This window comes from Lytechinus variegatus, chromosome 4 (genome assembly GCF_018143015.1).
Source record: "Lytechinus variegatus isolate NC3 chromosome 4, Lvar_3.0, whole genome shotgun sequence".
Taxonomy (NCBI): Eukaryota; Metazoa; Echinodermata; class Echinoidea; order Temnopleuroida; family Toxopneustidae; genus Lytechinus; species Lytechinus variegatus.
Window position 1 is genome coordinate 12395636 of NC_054743.1, and position 26688 is coordinate 12422323.

At 35.4% G+C, this 26688-nt stretch overlaps 1 protein-coding gene across 6 annotated transcripts in view; it reads right to left on the reverse strand.

Moving 5' to 3' along the window:
- Positions 1-26688, reverse strand: part of LOC121413410 (phosphatidylinositol-binding clathrin assembly protein-like) — an 85688-nt gene that overhangs the window by 13113 nt on the left and 45887 nt on the right. For 5 of the 6 annotated variants that reach the window (XM_041606217.1, XM_041606214.1, XM_041606216.1 and 2 more), the window contains exons 11-17: positions 23543-23584; positions 22751-22780; positions 18273-18349; positions 16894-17008; positions 13617-13706; positions 8021-8237; positions 7574-7717 (exon numbers count right to left, since the gene is read on the reverse strand). In XM_041606217.1, the coding sequence (XP_041462151.1) occupies positions 7574-7717; positions 8021-8237; positions 13617-13706; positions 16894-17008; positions 18273-18349; positions 22751-22780; positions 23543-23584 (715 nt within the window). Of the gene's footprint in view, positions 1-4010; positions 4923-7573; positions 7718-8020; positions 8238-13616; positions 13707-16893; positions 17009-18272; positions 18350-22750; positions 22781-23542; positions 23585-26688 lie in introns of all 6 variants that reach the window. The other variant, XM_041606220.1, reaches the window with a different exon arrangement.

Here is a 26688-nt window from a genome sequence, read left to right on the forward strand (position 1 = left end):
ACAATTCACTTCCACGAAAAGAATCTACTGTACCACAAGAAAGACTACGATAGAGAAACAAGGGTAAAAAATATCATAACAAGATATTAGGGGACAGTTACTCAAACAGAAGACTATAATTTTTATTGGTGAAATTATAGAATGCTGCCCTCTCTTGTCAATTGAAGAGTTATTTTGTCATGTTTACTTCACTTGCTTGAATTCGCCAAGTGGATGATTCATAAAGCTGTTTGTAAGTTACCAACAACTTTAAGCATGAGTGGTGACACTTTCTTTGCTACATGATGATCGTGCGTAACTTAACAAAACTTTACGAACTTTATGAAACAACCACCGGTGAATAAAATGAACTTTGCTTTTTTTTATTTTGATGAAATGAAAATACTTGAATAAAGGTCAGGGGAGTATTTCATGAAACAAATAGTCAGTGATTTTTCACTGACATCTGTTATAAGCTACTCAAATCCTTGCATCTGATTGGCTAAAAACAAATTAGACAGTGAAAATCACAGACAAGATGCTCCATGAAAGACTCCCTAGAATTAGTATTTAGCAAAAATAAGGCAAAAGTCAAACTCAATAAGTAATATTACAAAGAAGCTATACGGTCTAAAATGTTTTTGATAACAAATCAATGTGTAAGAAGAATGGACATACACAGCAAACACATCTAAAACTGATGGGAAAAGAAAGTTGAAATCTTCATAATAGGACATTTCACCAAACTATTATTCAACAGTGGTAAACTTCCTCTGGGTCAAAACACTGCTTAACATCACAAAATACTGTACATTGTGGCTAGGTTGCTAAAACCTCGTATTTCAAAATTCAAAAATTTTGAGGGTAGCTTTATAGAATAGGCTGTGTTTTAAAACTATTGCAATGGTGGCAGTCTAATTTGTCTGAAAACAGCCTCCAGATACCTGCGAAGAAGTTTTTTTGAGAAAAAAGAAGGTTGCTACCTATGTTATAACTCTAAAATCTAGCTTAATATGAGCATTTACATTTTGAGATACGATGCTTTATCAGCCCAGTCACAAAATATTTCTAAGACCATAGCTCTTCAACAACATTTCCACAAAACAATGCACTAAAGTACATCCTTTCCCAAGAATATCAAATGATTATCATGTTGTGATGTTATAGAACTTCAAGAAAGAATTGAACCTGAAATATTGCACTTTAAAATCTAAAACATTTCTTAAACTGAAAAGGGTAATTTATGCTCTGTGTCACAGAATAGAAAATAAAATGTAATGAAATAAATAAGTGCATAAAAAATGAGATACCGTGTCTTTGAAAAACAAAATGAGTGTTTTAATGATAATTTTTCGGTAACATGACATTTACTCCTGCAACATTTCCTACGATCTATGGTTAAACATGTAGTTTATTCAGTTTTGGAGGTTTAGGTTTAACATTTGGCTTTTAGGTGCAGACTTTCCATTGGAGAAATTGTCGCTGGCTCATATGTCATGAAACATATTTTTCAAATGTTTTCTGTACAAATATGACATCAAACCAAACTATTGCACACTGCACGGATGTATGAAAATAACTAATGAAACAATTCTACAAAAGTAGACTACTTTTTCTAGGAACCAATACGATATCTCACAGACTTTAATACAAATGATCACTTCATCACACATGAATTGCTGAAGATGTTTTAATTTTGTATACATTTATATTAAAATAAATGCAAGTTATAGGAACTACATTTCCAGCCTGAAATTTGATTGATAACTTTTTTGGAAGGAGTCTGTGTCTTTGGTGCCAAATAACTTTATAAAAATATATGCATTCACAGCTATACAGAAGCTATAAATGACTTTCTCCAGCAAAACCGTGTTTGATGAATAAGTAACTGGAATTGTCCTAAGCTCTACCTCACACCCTACGATGGATTGGAGAAATGGTCATTTATGCAATAAATTGAATTTCATGGGAACTAAGGAAGTTTTTACAGCGGTTTGTATCATTTTTCCTCATTACATTCTGCATGTGTTTAAAGCAGCATCAATTCAATCAAAACAAGTGATCTGTTGCATCAAAATTGTTTGATCAAGTTGGTAATGAACTTTGTAAGATTTAACCTTTACTTGACCCAGAACTGTTTTGAGAAATGAAGGATGCAAAGACCACAAGCAGCTGCCTTGTAAATGAGCACAGCAACGTTTTTTTTTGCCAAGTAAGCTCATCCGGACGTATATGAAATACAGGGCCCTACTGGGCATAAATGCAACGAAGCATAAAAGAAGTTGCATCGCAAATTATTTCTACAACTCTCTCATGGCTAAATATCAGGAAATGACAACTTATCAGTGCAGACAATTTTCTTTTTAAAGAACTTCCAGATTATTTGCCTTAGAAGCATCCCTGTAAATATTACACAAACAGGAATTGCAGAAATGACCATTTCAAGATGGCAGCAGCAGGGGGAGGGGGTGATTTTGATGATGATTCTAACAACACACCATGCCCATGATAGGTACCTGGTGATGATATCATGGAAGATAGGATAGGCTGGGGGTGTTCTGTGAGGGGGGCAAAGAAGATTATCATGGATGAATATATAAAAAAAGCCTGAAGATGAAGATGAGTTTATGGACCAGTCAGTACTGTAGGGGAGGGTTTCATGAAAAGTCTTATCAATGATTTTCACCAACAACTGTTATAAGCTACTGCGGAGCCTTGCACCTGATTGGCTGACACAAAAATTAGTGAGTGAAAATAACTGACATAACTTGTGAAATACTCCCCCAGCAATTCCCATCAATGCACTCTTGAATGGTGCATTGTGGTTAGTAAATGAGGAAGGGGTAGGGTCTAAATCTACAATGACTGATGTGGACTTTATTTGCCCATCCGAATTCCACTATTTTGTGCCTGAGCATCAAGTACAATGTCATATGCAGAGCAACAAAAATGCTATCATACCCTTTAACAAATGATTTACATTCTCGGTAACACAGTTGCTCATGTAACATACTTATACTACATTTAATTCGGTAACTGTTGTATCATGATACATGTTCAATGTGCATGGATTGGGATATTTTGGGAGGGGTACCATGTGATTCAAATGGCAGTAACATATGCATTTTTTTGTACTGTAAACTTGGATTATCACTGCTTTGGTTCATCTGTTGCTATCGATCTACAATTTTTCCAACATTTTATAGGAATGTTTAGTAATAGGCAATGCCTTCTACAATGTTGAATAAAAATAATCTTGCTCTATCAAACACAGTATCCAATCCAGGTTTACAGTAGGTAATATGAATAAAGATGAATGTTAGTTTTGGGCAATGAAAATATATATTCAGAAGCGGTTAGTAATGACAGGTACATGTAGTGAAAGGAAGGGCCAATTTGATCTGATCTACATCACTGGTATACATAATGAAATAATGACAAACTTTAGACTGTAGAAATGCTCTTTGAACAAACAAATCTTCATCGGTGACAGTTTGATATGAATGTATCAATCAATCAATATCCAATTAGAAATTATATTGTCAATTTGTTCTGGTATACTGAAGTGATTTGTGATTTGATTACAAGTACAACAAATCCAAGAATGGTAATGATGAAACAAAAACAAAACAATGTCAATATATTTGTTTTACATATTACTAGCAGAAATTTGACAGAAGAAATACCTGTTATTCGCAGTAAACTTACATTTAAAAACACACGTACCATATATCAACGGTTCTGTCAATTTGAAGCGATTTGAAATAGATATATGACTTGGATTGTCACGAGAGAAAATCTAGGATCAACAATATGTAAGGGACTCTTGAGAGATATAATACCACAAAGGCTTGAATAAAGTTGATTCTATGAACAGGTAATAGGGTCATGATAATTATGATATCACCTGGAACCAATAATTCACATGAAAACAAGACATAGGATATATCCATCAAATGTGTACATGGAGAATAACTGAGGGGCAGAAGAAGAAACATCCAACAACAATCACAACAGGTGTAATCATTTACTTTCAAAGCCTTGTCCAAGGATTCCCTGGTCTGCAGCAGCAGTAGATGGAGTCAAAGGTCGAGCTCCAAAGATGGACTCGATCTCTGAGGGCTTGTCAACATCCCAGGTGTGGGAACCTCCATGGATATCATCTGAAGCATTTGTGGTGATGGGGGTAAAGTCTGATGATGGATTAGTCACGAGGGGTGACGAAGCGAGGGTGCTCTGCAGGGGAACCTGAGGGGATGGGTTCGGAGAGGGGAAAGGGGTGGGGTGATGGGTGGGCGAGAACTTGGGGTTCATAGCAGGTGATCTGGGAGTCTTAGCCGGGGAAAGGCTATGGCCCATTGGGTCAAATGACACTGAATAATTTGGGGCTGGAGGGCTACCGAACGGAGACCTGGGAGATGGTTGGTCAATGGCTGTTGGTACGTTGGGGCTGACAGGGTCTAACATGGGGGAATAATTAGGGGTAATGGGGCTGCGGGCAGGTGATTTAGGAGCAACTGGGTCACTAGCCGGAGGGAAGCCTTGGCTTACTGTATCAAAGGATGGGGTATAGTTGGGAACCTGCTTGGGTTGAGAGGGAGCTTGGGTAGTCAGGAGGGAACCATCAGAAGCAACACTGGGAGACAAAGGATCCAACTGATTCATGGGGATTGGCTGAGGAGCCATTGGGGCCATTAGATCCCCTTGGTCTTGAGGGGGCTCAACACTCTTCTTTGTTTTCATGTAATCATCTTCAATGCCAGCGAAGGGATCAAATTTGTTGCTGGCAGCACCTTCAACAGGCTCACGAGCGTGACCAGAGGGCTCCAGTACGGAAGCTTGACCATCAAAATCAGCTAGGAATGGGGACTGGTCAACATTAGCTTGGGGTGCAGGTTCACTTGAGGTGAAAGGGTTGTTTGGGTCAAGAGACCCTGACATGTCTACATATAGCAGTATAACCAATAATCAGCGATTATAACCAGTAGGGAGAGATATAATACCATAATTGTACATAAGATAATACATTGGGATGTACAAGTATAAATCACAGAATCACATTAAGAACAGATATATTCAACACGGTTGAATGCATTATGGACATGTACGGGGGTGGAAAGAGAAGATTGAAAATTCAAATTAATTCATCTGCTCCATTAATGTTGCCTTTTGAAACATAAATTGCTGTAATAACTATCTCTTTTTATTGATATCAAACAAATTAAAATATCCTCTGTCTGAACTGGCAAATGTGCGAAAAAAAATCCTATAAATAAATTTCTTGACTTACGTGTATGGACATATATAAAATTTTAATAACTCAAAGCCACGTTACCAGAAATTCATTCACCAAATTCGTTAGGCAGATACTAACTACACTTGGCAATAATAATTCACAGGGACACGAACACCATGAACAAAGGAAGGCAGAATGCGAGTGAGATACTAATACTACAACTGAAACTGGCTCGTAGACAAGCTGGCCTTTACTGATCATTCAATCAACGGCAAAAACCAAGTCCATTTGCACAAAAATTCTGATAACATTTGACATTTCTCTTGGTAAAATGTAAGGGAACTTCCATCTGAAATCTTAATCACAAGTCTATCATTCTAAAGGGAAGAAACAGACTTTCTTCAAGGGTCTGGCACCAATAATCAGAGACAAGAATTATGGTGGTATACACTATACAAAAGGGTACAACCTAACATGCCCTATACTATCTTCAAAATTGCCTCCATGACAACATTCATTAACAGGAAGTTTTTCAGGTGTATACTGTTAAATAATTGGTTTCATACATTCAATCCTCCAGTTAATATCTATGGAATTTTTTAAGTCACAGGACTTTTTCACTTCGTTATTGTGAAAATGGGCTACAAGGACCCAATCTAGCAAAGAGTTGCAATTGGTTTTGTTCAATTAAAACTTTGAGACTGATCTCAACTCATACTAAAACTGGCTATCACAGCTATTTACAAGCAAGGGCTGAGGGCTCCATAGCATAAAAGCTCCTATTATTGTTAACTCAGCCATCCAATGGTAACGTCCACCTTAATTTTGATTGGCTGTTAAAATCAATTGGCAAAGTTACCATTAAAGTACTGTTTATGCAACCAGGCCCTTGTCTAACAATTCTATAACATATCGACTAGCTAGTCAGATAGAGAATGATACAGTACTGTCTGTAAATGGCGACGGAGCAAACAGCTCTAGGGTGTCCACATAGCTGGCTGGAGCCGATCGACTGGCCTGATTAGACGGACCGGGAATGTCAATGGGAACAGGCTCAGAGACAGCTGCCCAGGAGTGATACAAGTAAAGTATACTTAAGACTTGACACACAGCAAAGCAGTACAAATGTCAAACTCTGATGACATGAAGATGAAATTGTAATCTGTGTAGTATCTTTATATCAAATCAAGTCAATAAGAAATGAAGCTCAAGATATTGAGAAGAATTTAAGCATTTTACTTTTTTATTGTTGCTTTTGGTTTATTACACAAGGCAATGCAAAGATAGAAGCAATTTTAGCCAAAGCTTTCTTCCTAAAACACACAAAACTTTCTTAGGATAGCAAGAAACATACAATATGTGATCATCTCCTTCACAATTTTACTCATTACATTTTTTTAAGGTAATTCTGACCCCCCCCCTGGAAAAATGGAGGCATGTGTATCACATGGATATAAAGAAAAGACAACTTCTGTACGAAACTCCTAGAATATTATATATATATGAAATTTGTTCTCCTTTTCATTTTGATTTCTATTAAGTATATTTTGTCCCACTTGATAAAATGTTACAAAAGTTGATGTAACATAAAAAAAATCTCCTGCAAATTGATTTCTTCAACGTCTTGTCCCCCCCTCCCTTCATTTCTTGATGTGTATTACTGATGAACCAATAAAAGAAACAACAGATAATAATGATACTTTACACAAACATATTGGCAAGATGGATGGAAAAACACAGAGAAATGAATTCAAGATAATTGCAATTTGTTCCAGAAGAAAATGCTCCCTTAGGCGATCTTCATGCTTTCAGAAAAGATGATCCAATCGATTGATTCCCCATGAGAAAGATGATATAAAACTTAATAAATCAATTGAGCAATTGGTTTTAACATTTTGTCATAGTTCTTACAAAACTTGACTATCATGATCCTGCATGCAACCCAAAAGCATTTGAAACCCTTTCTCTTCTTGAATGCATATCCAAGTTTCATATTTTTATTGAGTCGATGAAGAGCAAATTCAAAAGTGATCTTTAGCTCAAACAAACCCTAGCCAGTATTAAGAAAATCATTGTCTTTTATCATTTTCATTATCACTGTAGTATCTGAAAAAGAGGTACACCATTGGCTAACATCGCAAACTTACATGCATGTCCATGGGCTAAAATTGCGCACTTCAACTGATTACAAGTATAGATTCAAAATATGTAATGACTATTACAATAATGAATACATGTAAGATTTTTTTTAAAGATGATTTTCAAAATACCGGCCCTGCTTTCCACACACTACGCAAGATGTAGAAGGGACAGATCGAGAGGGGAGGATAGAGAGAAAGGGGAGAGGGGTGTATTTACCATTTGGTGATCCCCATGCTTGAGGTTGGTTGGACGTCATAACCTGAGTAGCCATCTGTGCTTGGAGAATGGCCGACATTGGATTGGATTGAAGACCTATCAGATCCTGAGATGGCTTCATCCCAGGCTGGTTGTTGTTGTTTACTGTGGTGGTCAAACAAATGGAAATTACACATTAAAACCAAACGTTCTTTATTCAATCTCTCTCATAAACGATTGGAGCTGATCACTTTTTTGTGATAGTTATAAAAGCCTTGGTCTTGGGAGGGAATTCCATAGTAAGGCCCCGCATAGATTAACGCCCTTATACATAGTAATTATACATAATTAGTTTTCTAAAAACATGTCCAGTATCACATGTTAGGTGTGAGACTCACACGAATTGCTAGTCTCTGAATTTCGCATCAATGTTTTCTACATATTTTTTTCTTTTTAATGCTTTCAAACCTGCAGGAGCAGCGAAGAGATCCTGGTTGGACGTTGTTGATGCTGTAACAGGTTGAGGTGCTGCTGGAGCGGTGATGAAGGGATTTGAAGCAGGAGCTGGTACAGGAGCTGGTGCTGGAGCCGGTACTGCTGCTGCTGGCGGTGGGGTGTTCTGGACTACAGGCTCCTGGGTGAAAGTGATTGGCTCTGGCTGGTGAGACTCCTTCAATCTCTGCTCCTGCAAGATAATCAAAGAACAAAATGGGTTGATTTTATGAATGACTCACAGGACAACTGAATTCTTTATTTCCTGGCATGTGTTTCTGTAAGTTACGAGTGACTTTACAAACAACTGGGTTACTGGGGACCGTTTCATGAAAGTTGTCAGCACTGACAAAATGTCTTTCTCCGACAGTTTTTGCATTGATTAAGAACTTACGGATCACCAGTCATTTGCAAAGTCACTTGTATCTTACGAAACAGCTCTGAGACATCCATCTCGGCTTAAACGTGAAATTACTGACGTAATTCGGTTTTATTGTCGCAAACTTACAAAGCTGGTTTTGAATCCATGATTTGAAACCATGGTTTATGCCAATTATATGAACAGAGTATTCCTTGTTCAGCGTGTACATTAAGAAAGTGTTCAAAAATGAATATGCGTTTCTACCACAAGGTGCTAAATTATAGACTGTTACCAAGATTACTGCATAAATGAGCTTAATGTTTCTTTAATCACTTTGTCTACTAAAATTTCTGACAAGCAAAAAACAAAAAAAAATGGGTGGGGCAGCAACGCCCGCTATGCCCTCCTGGATGGGTCAAAGCTTTTTGGCTTTTGGATAAGCATTGGATATTGTTCATGTAAGGATACACAATTCATTGTTTTTCTAATGTTTCACCCTTAAAAAAAAATGCACATAACATTCTTTCAGTTTCAAAGAGATACTTTGTGTCATGGCATAGAACTTAAAGGCACTTGAAGACTATTACTCACCGTGTGAACATATCTTAATTATACACTAAGATTTTTTCTAACCCCGTCTTCCATTTATTGTAATAATGATGATACATTTGAGTTTGTATTCCGCACTTTCCATCGTATCTAATAAATACCTCAGTCACATTTGCTCTATGGTGGCCGTATGGCGAGTCAAAAACAGTTGTTTTATTCATTTTTATTCAAACCACCTATATGTAGCTGGTACAAAAATATTTGTTTTCAACTCACTGTATGGCGACTGTAGGGCAAATGTGACTGAGGTATTAATTAGATGCTCAATGATTTAAAGAGAAACAAAAACAAGAATTGATACTGATAATAATGACAAATAGACTTTGTATAGCACACTTTCCTTCTTAATACGATGCCCCAGGCACATCAGTGAAAATTTGAGAAAGAAAAGAAAAGAAAAAAACATTACGGCCCGTATTCTGAAGTCTGGTCTCACTTAAACTCGGTTTAAAGTTGTGGTTTAAGTATGGATGGCCAATTGTTACATAAATCACTATCAGTAGAGATATCATATTTCAGCTCATTTGGGTCTCAAATCATTCATAATTGTCGAGGAAGTATAAATAGATGATTGTCTTCACCATCGATGAATCAGGAAAGAGCACAGTAAATATAAGAAACATACAACTTAATAAAAATTTTGACTCTTTTGGCTTCCCATAATTTTAGTACAGAGTTAGACCATGGTCTACTGACTTCAGAATATGGGCCGTACAGTTTCAAACTTTACAAATGAATACATTATACTTAAGTTGTCTGTCAAAAAGCACCAATATAAAAGCAAGTCTTCAGGTTGCCCATAAAGGTGGTCACCGACGTCTGGTAATAACAGTAGCATATAAAGTAATTGGATTTATGCCATTGTCACACTTAGAAAATATCATTATGACAAAGAAAGGCATAAACATGTACCCAAAGTATATATGGGTATATCCTGCTCATACCTGTACAACCACTGTGTAGACAATCATTTTATATAAATGCTTACCTACAATGTACAATGTTTTAAGGGGAATCCAACACAAATGTAAAAATGTAAGGTTATTTTAAACAAGAAAATTTGGAGGAGCAGATAGGGAAAGTATCAAATCTGACAAACTATAAGAAACTTTTTAATTTAAGAGAGTTGAAACAAGATGCAACTATGCTACCTGTGGGATTTTACAATGCCTGCATTGGTAATTTAGGATGAAACCAACATCTCCATCCACTCCAATACACAAAATACTTCAAATGTCAAATCTTTCTAAAGTCTAAGTAGAAGTATTTTCCTTTCAAGACACTGATATACATGTAAAAATATAATGTCTATGTTAGAGCTCGATAATGCCTTGAGGGAAAATGTTGGAGAATAACCACAAATTCTGGATGGATTTGGTACATGATAAATGAGAAAGTACATGTAGCCCAAACCACTTTAAACAATCTACTCACCAAATTGCCAGTTTGATATTACAATTACATTACATGAATACCTGCCAAAACACTTAGTGCAAAACACTTGCTGTCATGTTTATGATTATAATAATAAGATCAGGTATTAAAGGGGAAGTTCACCCTGAAGAAAACTTTGTTGTAAAAATAGCAGAAAAAATATTGGTGAAGGTTTGAGGAAAATCTGTTAAAGAGTAAAAAAGTTATTAGAGTTCAAAATTTGGGATTTGTGACGTCATAAACGAGCAGCTGCCCCATGTGTTATGTAATATAAAATGTATGAATTTCAAATTTTGTATGGTTCCTGATGACTTAATTTTGTTTTCTTTTCATGATCGGGTGTGAAATGATTTGTCTATTGATGTACAAAAGTTACAGTGAAAACCATTTTCAATTTTCTGAGAAAATGACATTTCATTGATTTTTTACCATTCGCTATGTATAAATGCTGCTCGCATATGACGTCACAAATCAAATAATTGAAATTCTAATAACTTTTTAATTATTTGATGAATTTTTCTCAAACCTTCGGCAATATTTTTTATTATTTTTTCTGCTATTTTTACAATAAAATTTTTGTCAGGGTGAACTTCCCCTTTAATAAGATGGTACAAAGTGGAGATGTGGAGGTAACGTGGCTGAGTGGTCTATTGCGCCTAACAAGACACATGAAAGTCCAGGGTTCAATACCCGGACACGGCACCTATGCCTGTGAGCAAGGCATTGAATTGATAATGTTCTATTATCCTTTATTCAAATAAATGGAAATGCTATGTATGCAATCTTGGTAAATATATGTGCGCTTAAAAAAATTGGAACAAACGGACTGGAGAATATATATCAAAGGACAATTCAATTTACTGAAACCTGTATTTTATGGGAATGTCTATTATTCTACCCAGTACTTTTAATCTTATTTTCTTTCCCTTTTCCCCGTTTCTTTCAACTATTCCAGGAACATGCCATGCATATGGTTCTATTTCAATTCAAATGCTACAATAGAATTAAAACTTATCAAGGCTTGAAAAACCATGCATTTCCCTTGGGGGAAACAGGCTTACATGTACACTATTTTGTTTTATATACAAACATGTAGTCTCTTTGATACAGAATTTAACAATTTTCATATGGCTTATTTTAATGTTTGAGATTATTATATCCCAAATAAAGTGGTGGTGCAGTATGGAGAATCCATATTATATAATGAACAATGTAGCATATTCTCTGATAGAGGTGCGATCATTAAAATATGCATTGCAATAATAATAATAATAAACAGTTCTTGTATAGCGCATATCACAATTATGAATAATGTCTCTATGGGCTTCCAAAGGACTTGGATTTTACCCCAGCTGTAGCTTTGGCTGCCGTAATTACTATGATTACAGCACACATGCATTTCAAGGAATAAATTCCTGCAAGGTACCCATTCACCTCACCTGGGTTGAGTGCAGCACAATGTGGATAAATTTCTTGCTGAAGGAAATTACGCCATGGCTGGGATTCGAACCCACAACCCCCTGTTTCAAAGTCCGGAGACTAATCCACTGGGCCACAACGCTCCACATGCCACTGGGCCACAACGCTCAACATTTCTTCATGCAATCATGTTGATAATCCCTATTAAAGGTGAAAACAAATGCAATCTCATTACGGATTATGAGCAAAGTATCAGATAGGCAAAGGGGTTTTCCCTACAAAAGTTCATTCAACATGCACTACATGCCAATTTCTATGGATTCCTTCCATATCTACTCTTTTTTTTACTTGGAATGCAGTGGTGAAGATGCTTCTAGGTGGATTTCTTGCATCATAATTTCCCTGTATCATGCTTGAATGAGACATGCAAGAGTGAACTATTCTTATTAATTCTTATCCACCTAATGTTATTGGCACATTAGTGACTTCATAAATGTATTTCTTCATGCTATTTGTAATACTATTTCAATATCAATAAGTATTGCTGTACAATGTACTTATGTTGCTTTTTTTATGATGATTTGAACTATTCAGCTCATGCCACATATCAATCTAAAACACCAATATTATCTTTACAGTATTTCTGATATTATTCACCAAAATATAATGTACTTTAGTATTAAGGAATTCAACTTTATGCCAATCCATGATAAGAATTCAATGAAATGAAGAGAAAACTTACTTGAATCTACTTTTTTCTGTCTCAATATATGTAAATGAAAATTCAAAGCCTTTTCATTTGAAATTTGGATAGGTATTGATGACAGGCAATGAAAAAAAAAGCACATTAACAGCTGTTTACATGACAGCATGACTTTCCTATGAATTGCAATATTTCAATATTTCATGCACATTACTTCTACATGTAAGATTACATTCATATTTATGTAATATTGTATGCTGTATATTTTTTAATGGATGTGAATAAAGTGAATTGAATTGAAAAAAAAAAATTATTCCATAAGTTATCTGAAATTCACTACGCATATTGTAAAACAACTGAACCATGAACCTTATTTTTGCAGTTTTTATCTGTTGTTCTATCCGGTAATAAAGTCTGTGCCATGAAATATCTGTTTCTATTAGTTGTTCAACTCAGGTGGTTTCAGACCACCTCGAAGTTCGTCAGTTCCAGGTATTTTCTGATTGGAAAATTTACCCCGATAAGAAAGTACCAGGGTAATTTGGCCAATGTTAAAGCAAATTACACGTTATCTTCCCGAAAGAAAATTCCCACTAAATGGTAGGTACTTGTCAAAATTACGAGAACTTTCGCGGGGATTTCTCAAGGTCGCAGGTATGTTGGCAATGTGAAAGCAATTTACGGGAACTTTTATCCAAGCGTGTATTTGGGCGTGGGCGCATTGGGTGACTGCTGAGCTAATGATTTTATATCTCGTGCCTTGCTTGCTTATCAGACCATAATGCGCATGCTTGGACCTTCAGGAACTTATCCCGTAGGGTATGTTTCGGGGCGGTGTGAATGCAAGATAGATTAATCGGTATCTTTTAGCCTAAAAAAGTTCTCGTAATTGAACGGGGATTCTCACGATCGAGGCGGTTTGAAACCTTCTCTAGTGATCAATCGGATCAATTCCAATCCAAAATGCACTTGTGATGATGCAAACTAAAAGGCATGCCTGAAGGCAAAGGTAGATCATTTATGGTAGCCAAGGCAAAGGGGAGTACCTGATCATTAAAATCAAAGAGGATGGTTGTTGCCACTTCATTCAAACTCTGTGAGGTCTCGCTATAACTCTCAAAGGTATGGCTAAAATTCTGAAGTCAAGAAGAGATAGATACTATATGATGTTTGCTGCTAATAGCACAGACCATGAGATGTGCAGTGTAGGTATAACATGTCATTGTAAAAACAATATATATGAATACTCTATGCTTGCCGCCAATAGCACAGACCATTAGATGTACAAAACCATGTTACGACTGTCTCTGTAATAATCAGTGCTGATTATCAAGGAAGGGAGAATCATTCAGGTATAATTTTTTATGTAAATGAGGCCCAAAAGCCATCACCTTTGTTATTACCGAGAACCTTTATAAAGTTGAAGGAATCCCTTGTATCGAAACCAACATGCAGAAATTCATTCAATACTAGAGCTCAAAAGGTTAATACAATGATTCAGAAGTGTCTGAAGGTTACAGTGATTTAGCTAATCTGTTCATTTTTATTTCATTTTTTTTATTGCTCCAAGGTATAGCCAATGCCATAGATATAATAGTAATTAAAACTTGGCCATTAGTAATAAAACATTGGTTTTACAGTGCAAAGAAAGTGAAATTTAGTATAAATCCCAGTCAAAATATTATTTCAGACAAATACATGTAGTATAAGGATTTATTGCTAAGATGCCTGATTCCTGGCACATTCTACAAGATGCTTAATGCTGAGCATTGTCTGCATCCTTTATGTCAAAGTGAGAGCAATATACATGTAATATTTTCAGTAGTAGACAGGTTATACTGAAACAAGGCCATGTTTCACAGCCCCAAATCAATGACAAAACAAATTTCAATTTCTCTCAATAGTCATTGCAATTTGTTTTTAAATGTTTCAGTTCATGAAGTCCTTTGTGGATTGACAGAGGACTGATATAAAAAGTGAATTCCACACAGAATATCATTCATAGATTTCTTAATAACCGCCATTTCAAATGCAGGGAAAAATTTTCCTGGTATCGCATTGAAATTTGCTCCACATTTTTGAAAGACTGCTATGCATTAAGTCTTTTGTATAGCATATTTTTTTACATTGGACTGTACATTACTTTGTTGAGAGCTTTTCTCTTATGACCAAAAATGCTATTCAAATTTGTAAAGCAAAATTATTCCCTGAAATGGATTCCTTGTCGGAATAAACACTGTAGAAACATATGCAGATACACCGTTTCTATATAGTACACACTATCATGTACATGTACAGTATGCAAGTTGTTTTAAAGATGGAAAAAAATGAATTATTAATGAATTTAGTTACTGCAAAATACTCTCATGAATGCACTAATGGTTATTGCTGAAAGTAATATACACATCACAGGGGAACGAATCCACAATCTAAAGTTGCATATATGTGGGGAGAGAGGGAGGGATAACAATTTCAAAACCATATATATATGCATATCACATAACAATGTATTTGCTTGCACTGGACAATTTTACGATTTATATCCTTGGTTGATTATTTAAAATAAATAGAGGAAAGAACATACATGTAGGTTGAAATAATTTGTTTCATATCATGTGTGTTCAGGGGTCCGTTGCACAATGAGTTGCGTTTAAATGCAAGCCAAAAAATCAATCGCAAGTCCCAAATGCGCGCTGTTGATTGGTTGATGATCAAGTTGCGCAAAATTGTTAGAGTTGCGATTGATTGCAACTCTTTCTGCAACGGGCCCCAGGTCCTTTGAATATGACGATTTGCACTCTTTTGAAATTCTATAATCATGAAGTTTGAATTGCATAAGATACATAAAACTACATGTGTCTCAAGCAAACACCTAAAAAGCTGATTGCTTGTTTTGAAATCACATTTCCACTTTGATTATCAAACTATCAAGTCATCTCAATGATTATGCAACACTCAAATCATAAAGCTTCATTTAATGGCAGGGGTTTTAATCTCATTCAATCGGATCTACTTCACTGAACAGACTCTTTTGGGAATTGTTATAGATAAAAAGAATCTTCCTTGAGGGGTGAGAATCTAGATAGTGCAATACACCTACTTTTGGGGAGAGAAATATACTTTTTCTTTACCAAACCATTATGGAAATTTGATAAGAATACTTGAAGAGGAGAGTGGACTGAAAATGAATAGAGAGTGAAGAGATATCAGTGGATAAGTGGGGGAGACAATTGACATTGTGTGAAAAATAAGGTAAAAAAATAGCACAGAAAAGTAAAGACTGGTTACATTGAAAATGAAAGAAGAGGGGATCACAAAACTGTATGTACAGTAGACTTGTAGAAAAAAACTGTTCAAATGTGACTTGATTCGTAACCAATGAACTGCATATATTAGAGACTTGTGCTTGAATATTTTTTGTGGCAGTTCTGCAATTGGGCTCCTGTAGGGGTATACTTAGAGGGGTAAGGAGATAAAAATGATACAAGAATAGGAAAAGGAGAGAGGGAGAGATGGTAGATAATGACTAAGAAAAAGAAGGTATAGATCAAAATAAATAGATAAAGAGACTGAATAGATTGAGTTTGAAGCTGGATTCTGACAAAGTTCAATAAAGGGTATACAATAAACAGGTGACTCTGTATTTATCAAATTTCTTGGGATAACAGAAATATGTTCAAATTTTAGGTGAAATTGTATTCATACCTTTTTGCAACGGATTTTTTTAACCCCATACTATTTTTTTTTTATTAACACAAGCTCAATTTTCCGCCCAACCCCGGCTACGAAAATGCTTGCTTATCTCAAACAGAACATAATTTAGTAATCCCTGCCTAGTGATAGCCATTCATGAGTGCGTATCTCTGATTGGTCAACAGTGCTGGCTCCGTTGCCCCAGGAGTATACATTGAGCACTCTCTTTGGCTTGGCCGGAATGTTTTTAAACTAGCGATCTTAACCCCAGACTATCACTCTTAGCACAGCAATTGCTTGGCTAATCCTGCTATTTTGCAGGGCTAAATAATCCCACACTATAGGTGGGGTTAGCCCACTTTGCAAAAACGCAGTGAGAAGAGAAAGTGGACTTAGAATAACCCCGTACTATAGGTGAAGCTAAATGGCAATTTAGTTCCATTTACTGTTTAATAGGGGTTAAGGAATTTTTTGCTAGTGTAAAAATCATACTAGAAAAGGATATGAACACGTTTCGTATATTCTAGCCTGAAAAATTGCTTCAAGTTGAATTATTTGACTTATGCAGAGTCTACCGTACAGATGGAAAGGTAAGGTTTTAAACTAAAAACTGACAAAATATATGCATGCCTTGAGTGCTGCTAATCTTGCCTTCTCGTCCTCGAGTGCTTTCTTCTTCTCTTCATCATCAATGGCTGCTGCTGATGAGGAGAATGCATTTAAAACTGTCTGCACTGTATTGGCTCTGTATATAAGGAAGAAGATATAGAAGACGCAAATTATGATGAATTTTATAACTTCTGAAGGTTTCCATGGCGAAGAACAATAGTGTAGTAGGTTTCACGGTACACCATGTACTTTCTTGGGCAAATGTTGGTCCTGAAAAGGACCACCCAAACTCGACGTTTCGACAAGTGTGTTCTTGTCGTCCTCTTCGCTAAATGTATTTTAGTGCATCTGATAACATGTTCCAGTCATGCATAAAGTGGTGCGTTACTTTACAAACTTTACATTCTCCTGAGGATGACAAGAACACACTTGTCGAAACGTCGAGATTGGGTGGTCCTTTTCAGGACCAACATTTGCCCAAGAAAGATACATGGTGTACCGTGAAACCTACTACACTATGATGATGATTACAATGCAAGGATTGAGTAATCGCCCTGATGGGTGGTTCATAAAGCTCTTCTTAAATTACCGATTGCTTTATGCACGACTGGTGAACCTTACTTCTATTATTACATGTATCCCTTCTTAGGTAAATGTATTTTAGTGCACCTGATAACTTGTTCCAGTCATGCATAAAGTGGTGCGTAACTTTACAAACAGCCTTTACATGAAACACCTACCAGGCTTTAGTCCGGCTGGCTATCCTGTGGTGCGCAACTTTTTAAGTACAGGCTCACAAGATTTCTTGCTCGAGGAAACTAGGGCTATGGCTGGGATTTGAACCCATTATCCTCTGATTGAAAGGGAAGAGTCAGAACCACTAGACCATAATACTTCCACTTATACATAAACAAATGTCATCCTTACTTTTCATAGTCAGCTTGACTTTAATTTGCTTCTACCCATGTGTAATTATAAACACACAACTTCTAACCTAAGAAAATTAAATAATAGCAGGGCCCGCTGGTAGAACAGTTTTCGAAACTGAAGTGGCTACCCTGGGTAAATATACCTATATTATTATTATTAATATTATAATAAATATGAAGAAGCAATTTAGTGGCGGGAGGGGGAGGGGTGAAGTAAAAACAAGCTCTGAAAATACCTGTTAAATAGACTCCATTTGTGTACATAAATTAATTATTACATTAAGATGAAACAATTTCATGAGAAAAATTTCATCAAAATATACTTCTCTCCTAACATGTCCCACATAACTTTTCTATGACATCATCAGAGCATCATCAATGACATTTGACCTAGATATGAACAAAATGGTATCGAGGAATGTTGCTTGTTCTCCATCTATTTTTAACCTGTGCAACTACCAGTATACTCACTTGTTCCAGTTTGACTTTTTGCTGCTTTCAAGAGATGCCAGATGCTGCTCAAGCGCTTCTAACAGACTACTTGGGGCCTGAAAAACAAGTGACAAAAATAAAACCGCTGAAATTTGAACAAATGAGTTCAATGTGGACAAGACAGGATAGGTTCTATGCAGAAATACAGTATGATAATAAAGATGGGTAAGTTAAAGATTCTTCACTCTTCATATGCTTGTTAAACTTTACGAATGTTATTTTATGAAACATTTTGTGTCATACCATGGCATTTTGTAGAAACATAGAGCAAATAATTTCACTAACAATATAGGCCTATACATATCTAAATGTTTGAAACTGTCTCATTGAAGGGAAATTCAGCTCAGGTAGAAAGTCGGAGGGGGGGGGGGGGGTAGAACTATTTGCAAATAGCCACACATTTCTTCATCTTTGTCAGAATTCTTTCTAACTTCACAATTTCATTTTTATTTTTCTTTACGCAAATCATTTCATTGACACGAAGGTTGGATTCCACTTTAATTTATACAGAAATTGCACATAAATTAATGTGAATATTAAACATCAAAGCAAATATAGGTATTAGTTAATACATGTAGAAAGTACAGTATGGCATATAGTGATAAGACTCTCATCTATGAGTGGAATATTGATGAAAATTAACAGCATCTACAGTAAAGCAAAATAAATGTCAGGTGCACAGCACACCCCAGCACCAACACAAACAAAAACATTGAAATATGTTTACACATATATATGTATAGCGATAACAAAACAAAACCGAAAGATTGTGGTTTTTGGCCAATAAAAAGTTGATTCAAAGTTTCTAAAATTTTTGACATTTAATAAAGTCTTTATCAGGAGTAAATTTCAGATTTGCTTTGTTATCACTGTATGAAACCAATACACGAAACTAAACTTTATATTCCATGTATGTTATCAAAAGCTGATGAATTATTTATTCCACACTATACACTAATGAATATTTGCAGAATATGCTATTAATAACTAATACTACTCATATTCTACTAAATCTAGTAATTATTGTTGGTAGGGCAACATTCAGTGAAATGATGAAGATGAAAATTTATTCAAATATAGAACAGAGTACTTTGGGGTGTTTTTTTAATGTAAAGAAGTACACATGTACACAGCGTTCTCGCCAGAAAAAAAATCACGCATGTCGGGGACTTGTGCTGCCACTCCTGGGGGGTGGGTGCGGGAGGGGGGTTCACCCCTCCCGCGCGGAGCGCGGAAGCGACGGCCTTTTCATCAAATAGAGACGCTAAGGAAGCCCCATTGTGGCGTATTTTTAAGCCCACACAAATGCACAGATACTTGCCGTTCAGTAGGCTTGGGAGCCAGCGCCGAATCCAAGCACTGAGATAGAAAAAACATGGAATTTGGAGCTGACAGAATGATTTACTTCGAGCAGAGGACAAACTTTCTCTGCTTGGAGCCTGCAGTGTATGCCGTGTGCATGTGACTGAGGATTTATCGTGTGTGTTGTGTGTATTTCTGTGACTGTACAAAGCCAGTAGAGAGCACGTGCGTTGCTTTAAGCAACACTCGTGATTGTATCATCAAAGTTAGTGTATTGGGATTTGTGTGTGACTTGTGTGAGAAGTTTTTTTTTTGGTTTTCATTCCAGAACCCCCCACCATCATTTGCTCGCTAGTCTTAAATGGGAGTCTTGTCATATTGGAATATTGACCAGAAGTTAATAAAACACATATTATTGTTCTGTCAGTAATGAAATTAGCGATTGAACTATGGATATTTTTCAGTCATATTTCCTTTAATCTTAGTCTTTTCATTCCAAACAATCATTTTTTAAGGATGTATTTCACCTTTATCCAGTTTGCCATTTTCTTAAGTGACTGAAAACAAAGACTAGTCCCAACCCTCTGCGAGTTGTTTACATAACTTTCTTTGTCTCCGCTAGTATTGCACAATCTCTCAGATGTTTGGAAATCTGATATTCTTGCGGTGGGGGGAGGGGTTACAAGATTGCCGCCCTTTTCATTCTGTGTTGGGTTTGGCTGCTACATGGCCTGTGTTGAGAAATTAGGTCAGGGTAAATTTAATTGCAAAGAGAGGCTTTGGACGGCATTCATGATGGATAGTCTTTTTTTTTAATGCATCATTTAAATAATTTCAACTTCACATTTGCAGGCTTGCAGGTATATTGTATGATAAAATTACTTTTTTCAGAATTGTACGAAAGTTCTACAAAAACTTTATCTTTTTACATTGTATTTGGACACGAATGCAGATGTTTCTTGACAAATAATGGGCTAAAAATACTAAACAGTAAACATACAGACCTCAAGTAAACCAAGTACCACACATTCAAACTTGGATTAAATCAAATCAGATATCAGTCAAGCACGGAAATCACTCTATCATCACAGCACTAAAAATTATAAACAATCACTTCGAAGAAACAATTGCCAGGGTCAAACCACGGTCAAACATGTGCTTGCGTTGTGTCCTGTGTGTGTATAATGTTTGCAGTGAGTTGATCTTGTGATGATGGGGAGAGAATTTGTGTGTGTGGTTTTTATGTCTGCATGGATGACTGGGAGAGAATGAAAGGACCAGGGAGTCGGGAGGAGAACCGTAGCGAGCAGCCGCGAGCTAGCTGGGCGCCTTGCCACTTTCCTAGCCGTAGTAGGCCTGTAAGTGGTCTTAAGTTGGTGGGACTTCGGCGCAACCCGATAAATTAAGTTGATATCACTAAGATGAGTTCATGGAGTGTATTATTTTTTTATGAATATTTCCATTTAATTTTTCCACGCATGTCGCCACGCATGTCGCTGAAATTTTACGCATGGTTCCACTTGATCTCCATTTCCGCACGCATGGTGTTTGAACCATGCGTATTATACACTGGCGAGAACGCTGCATGTACATTTAGGGCTTTCAGATTCTATCTATTAATGTCAATTTATGAATCATACAAAATCCAGAAAAGTACTTGTACATGTACTATTTAATAAGAAGTTTGAATCAGAAAAAAAAACGGTCCCATGAGAGTAATATGGTAGTGGGTTGGGGTCAACAAAGACAATTTGCATATAAACAATACTTCCAAACTCCACAATGATTATTTGTAAATATTGCTGACGATGCAGCTTGAATTTAAAACAAACGAGCATGTGTATGAACTATTACAGTCTCCGAGACCTGCCTGAGGCAACATATTTTCCCTAATGCAAATTCCTCTCCTGAAACAAACAAAACACTCTGTCACTGTCTAACCAATTTTTTTTCTTTTTTGGATACAGGTCACGTGCACAGCACCCTGAATCGGGAAGGTGTCTGGCATAATGGTGAAGACCCATCAAAAAGGTTCTCTCTCTCTATCTCTTTCCCCCATCATACATGTATTATGAAATGTCACCATTTATAGCATCATGATAGAAGGATCCATTTCTAATTCATCATCACCATTATTACTATGACTACAAACATTGAGGGTATTGCACATTCCATTACATGACGGCAAATCAAATAATTTCAAAGGTGTATTATAATATATAATAATCAATAATTAAATAATTTCTCACCAAAACAAAAATACATATTTAATGTATAAAAAGAAAATTAGCTGGTAGATGAGTAGTCAAATGAAAGAGTAAAATGTACAATACATGTATATAACCACGGTATGATCGTGATAAAATGGTATGAAAGATACAGAGATATGGGTTGATAAATGAGACAACAAAAGAAAAGATAAAAATGTTCTTATAATCCTTAAATTCAAAACAATATCTGTAAAAGTTGTGGAAACAAAATTGCAATGTTTTTTTATGTAAAGCCAAACAGAAAACAAAAACCAGCATCATGCATTGCTTCTGTTCAAAAGTCAGCCAGTGATAAAAATCAAAACACTGTGTCAGCTTACATGTACCTATGTCCATTGGTTTCCATGGAAACAACATATTAAACACGGCAATTCAAACAAGATATAAATGTGCACCATGTTTACTTCAGTTATAATTATTGGTTAGTAGCTCAACAATAGATCATGATCTTTGTACAATACGATATGTTATCCTATGCAGTTTCAAGCTTATACTATGCAAATAATTTTGGCATACTTGTATCTTATTCAGGTGGCAGACCCCTAAAGGTCCTCTCCATTTGACACTTGTTGGAGTGATGGCAAATACAGCAAAGGATTAGGAGAAATTGTTGAATGATTATTTATTCAAACATGTGTTTGATCCACACAATTTTTGTCTGCTTTTATACATTTAAAATAATTACATTTATTACTATTTCTTGATGAAGAAAGCGTAAAGGGGGAGTTACTCTTCTTGCTGCAAAAACATAGGTTGCTTCTCCCAGTCATGATACCTTTTTTTCGTATTTAGATACATGTAAGAGGCCAGGCTTATTGCGTAGTATAAACTCAATATTTGAAATCTATTTGGTATATTAAAAGAGGGATCATGCAGGAAACTCACTGTTTTATATTCAGATGGGGCATCACCAAACTGCAGATAATTTACATGCAAGACAACATTCAGAAAGACATGAAATTATAGATTTAATCATTAAAATAACAACATGCACTGTGAAATAATTTCCTTGTTCTTCTACTCCTTTAGCATTCCTACGACCTTGAGGTTCTCTATTTCTATTTGGATATTTATAAGTTTTCTTCAAATTTGGCTCCTTGATTTTCTCGACTATCTTTATCATTTCTATCAATTTCATACAATTATAAAATAATTGTTCATGTTTATGTTGATTTTACATTTATGTGTATATCTGCTTTGGTATTCGTACAGGTTATAACAAAGAAAATGCTTTGTGGTGTACAGGAATACTGCACTGCAGTGTCTATTGCTTTAAAATTCATCTCCGAACCTCGTAAAACGAACCGCAATTACATTGTTGCCATTCATACAAATAACAAAAATAAACAGAAAAATCAGTGGATCAACATTCTATTACAAACATGTAATTCACATTATAGTCATACAGGATGATTAATAACCTGCTAAATAAACATAATTATACAAATATACACTAAACAAACAATAACAAACAATGCCTGGCAGACTTTTGAACGGAAACAATGCTTTCACACTATCTAATGTTGATGTTACAGTTTCATCTGACAAATTTTGGTACAGAATAAAAAAACCACAATCCAAAATATACATTACACCAGACCATGTAGAACCATTTTAAAGAACATGATGCACAAGACAATAGTTACAAACACATCTAAGATTGCCAGGAGAACTTACCTTCGCTAAATCTGGAATTTCTCCCTTGTCGATTCCCACTTGCTGTTGTAATAAAAAGAGAAAGTATTCATAAAAAGTGAAGGTTTATGAATCATATATGAGAATAAATATCTTTCCCATTATGATGGACTTTAAAATATTTATAATTTAGAAAAGATTTAGAAATAACTTGTCTGTCTACAACATAATTATGTCATATTGTGTGTTTTTTGTCAATAAATTACTGATCAGAAATTCATTAAAATTGTTTGAAAGTTAATTTTCTCTTTTGCCTCTTTAATAGACGTTTTTGTAAAGTTTAATCACTGTACTAGCAGTATATTTTTTCTATAATGTTGTTGTGTCCCTGGTTTATATATACAGCAGAGTGTGAATACAATAAGAGTGAAAAAGAAAAGCACGAGATGAACCACTTAAGTTTTGCGCATTAATGTTCTAAGGCACAAATACATGGAAGGATATCCGTTCATAAATAGGGCTCACTTAGCGTGCAGAGGAAGACAGCTAGCTCATATAAATCACATTTAATTGCAACCCTCGCTACTTCTGTATAAACAAATGTGGCTGAATGATCTCTCATGTGAGAAAGGGGGATGAATCAAAGTTATCACATGCTCAGCTTTATTGTTGTTACATGTAATCTTGTTAGCACATTCAAATATTGCACAATTCTTCTTGCCCTGCCTTGTAGACAGATAGAGCAGAATATTCATTTAATAGAAAAATAATATAAGATAGTCTATAGTGTCGTGTTCTACAAAGTACATAATGATAATGAATCACAGGTACTAATGCATGTGAACTCATCTAAAGATGATTTTGTAAAACCTAATATGATGCATATATCATTCCATTTCAAAAAACTGAAATTGAGCATATTTTGATGCATGTATCATGAGCACGTGGGGCTTGATCTGGAATTTTTATATACATGTACAGCAGATACAGATCTCAAAAAAGGAAAAAAAAAACAGAAGCACTTCCATTACCACTCTATCAAATTAGTTGAATTTCCATGATAAAATCGCACTACATTTGTTATTTTGATGAAACACACTGTACTTTATACATGTCCCAGTGGCGGCTTATACTGTATATGATACTTGAAAAACTGAGCTCTTATTTCAATTCATCTACATCACAGGTCGACACCAATACAGTATCAATTTCAATATTCCATCGTGCTCAAGGGATAACAAAGGTGGCTATGTATTCCGCATAACCATTGAATAGAAAAGAAAAAAGCCTTCAGCCAGAATTCATATGATCATATTCTGAATAAAACATGAGGGTATTATACCCAGAAGACCACGGAGTAGGGATAAATACTGAGCTCTTCTCTTTCAATTTACAGGCAAATGAACACGACAAGGAGATTTTAAAGGGGAATCTAAACCACAACAGACAGCTACATGATAATTGTACCTCAGGGTATAAAAGGAATGTAAAAAGACATTTATGTGTACGACATACAGGAGTAAGGAATAATGAAATTGTAGATTTTAAAATTTAATCACATTTAATATATTTCATCAGGCATGTGATAGAGAAATATAGTATTAAAAAAAAACAGCATGTATTTTTTCATTGCTGAAATAAATAATAATAAATTTTTGCAAATTTTAGGTATTGAAAATCCATGTTAAAATAAAGTTTAGAATAACATTTTAAACAAAAATAATTGTCTTTTCTCTGGATTTCTTAAGAAATTTCTGCCATTTGTCTATTATCCCGACAATTTAAATTGGAAATAATTGGGTTATGGAGAAAATAACTATGACCATGACCTAATCTTGAGGAGTTATATATTCATAGCTGATAAAACCCATCAATTATAAATCATTGACCTTAAATTATCAAAAGAGTTTATTACTCTCACAGCTCAAAAGGCAATATTGTTGATATACACGTATGACACCATAAAGTAAAAGCATGTGAATAATTCATTGAAGTTGAATATTTACATGTATAATAGACATTACTTCGTCAAATAGCTCTATTGAATTGAATATCGATCAATCCATTTACAATTAAAGTATAGTTCATTGAATCCTAATCAGGGAATAATTTCTATGGTATTGTATTGCAATTTGCACTTTTTATGACTGCTACATTATAAATTATTTGTATCATTATAATCAAACAAATGCTTTTAATATGGGTGGCACCTTTTTGAATAGGTCAGAATTCTGTTTGAATAATTTCTTTTACCAAACAAAACAAACTGCTTATCAAATTTGAGAAATACATTACTTCCTGCCGATATTGCCATTCACTTTATCCATTAAGTTAGCAAAATGCAGCTTCTGGCAAATCTATGTACTCATGAACTAAAACTGAAACTGGAAAAAATACAACTTTACAAAGAACACCTGGAAAGTAACAATTGATGGTTTATTTATTTCCAAAGATAAAAATCAGAGATAATAAATATAGCAATATAAAATACTGATATTAGAATTACTTTTTGAAAAGACGAGTTTCTATCTTGTTTTCATTGACTGGTTGTGACTTTTAGTAACCCATTTTGCAGGAAGTGGTTTTGGTGTGGTGGGTCACATACATACATGCAGGTGTTGGAACTATCAATACATGTGTGGATACTTGTTTTCTAGTTTCAGGCATAGATGTAGTATACCCTTTAAAGATGACTGCAATAAAGTTGCAATCAGAATTCAAACGGAAAGTCAAGACGAGGCCGATGCTGCATGTTGTTTTTATCTGAAGACCAAGAGCTCTCTAGAGTAAGATCTCCAAGCACGCTGTCTTGAATTAAACATTTATCAAAGAGCTTGACTTTTGCATTTTTTTTACCCCATTTGAAGCCATTTTCATCAAATATATGAATAAATACAGGCACATTTTTAAGGGGTCAGAGAGTAAATTGGTTGGCTGCTTGAAAGAAGGCCTTATCTATTTTTTTTAATAAATCATAGCACATACATTTATGACCTTCTTGCAGGAAACTGATGAGTTATACCTCTCCAACTTTTGGTTCAGAAAATAAAGTTGTTGGCTTCCTGGATGAAGGCCTGGCGGGTGTTTCATAAAGCTGTTTGTAAGTTAAGAGCGACTTTAAGAACGACTGGTGATCCTTTCTTGTGGTTAATGGTACACAACATTGGCAATGATTTAGCGTGCAAAAG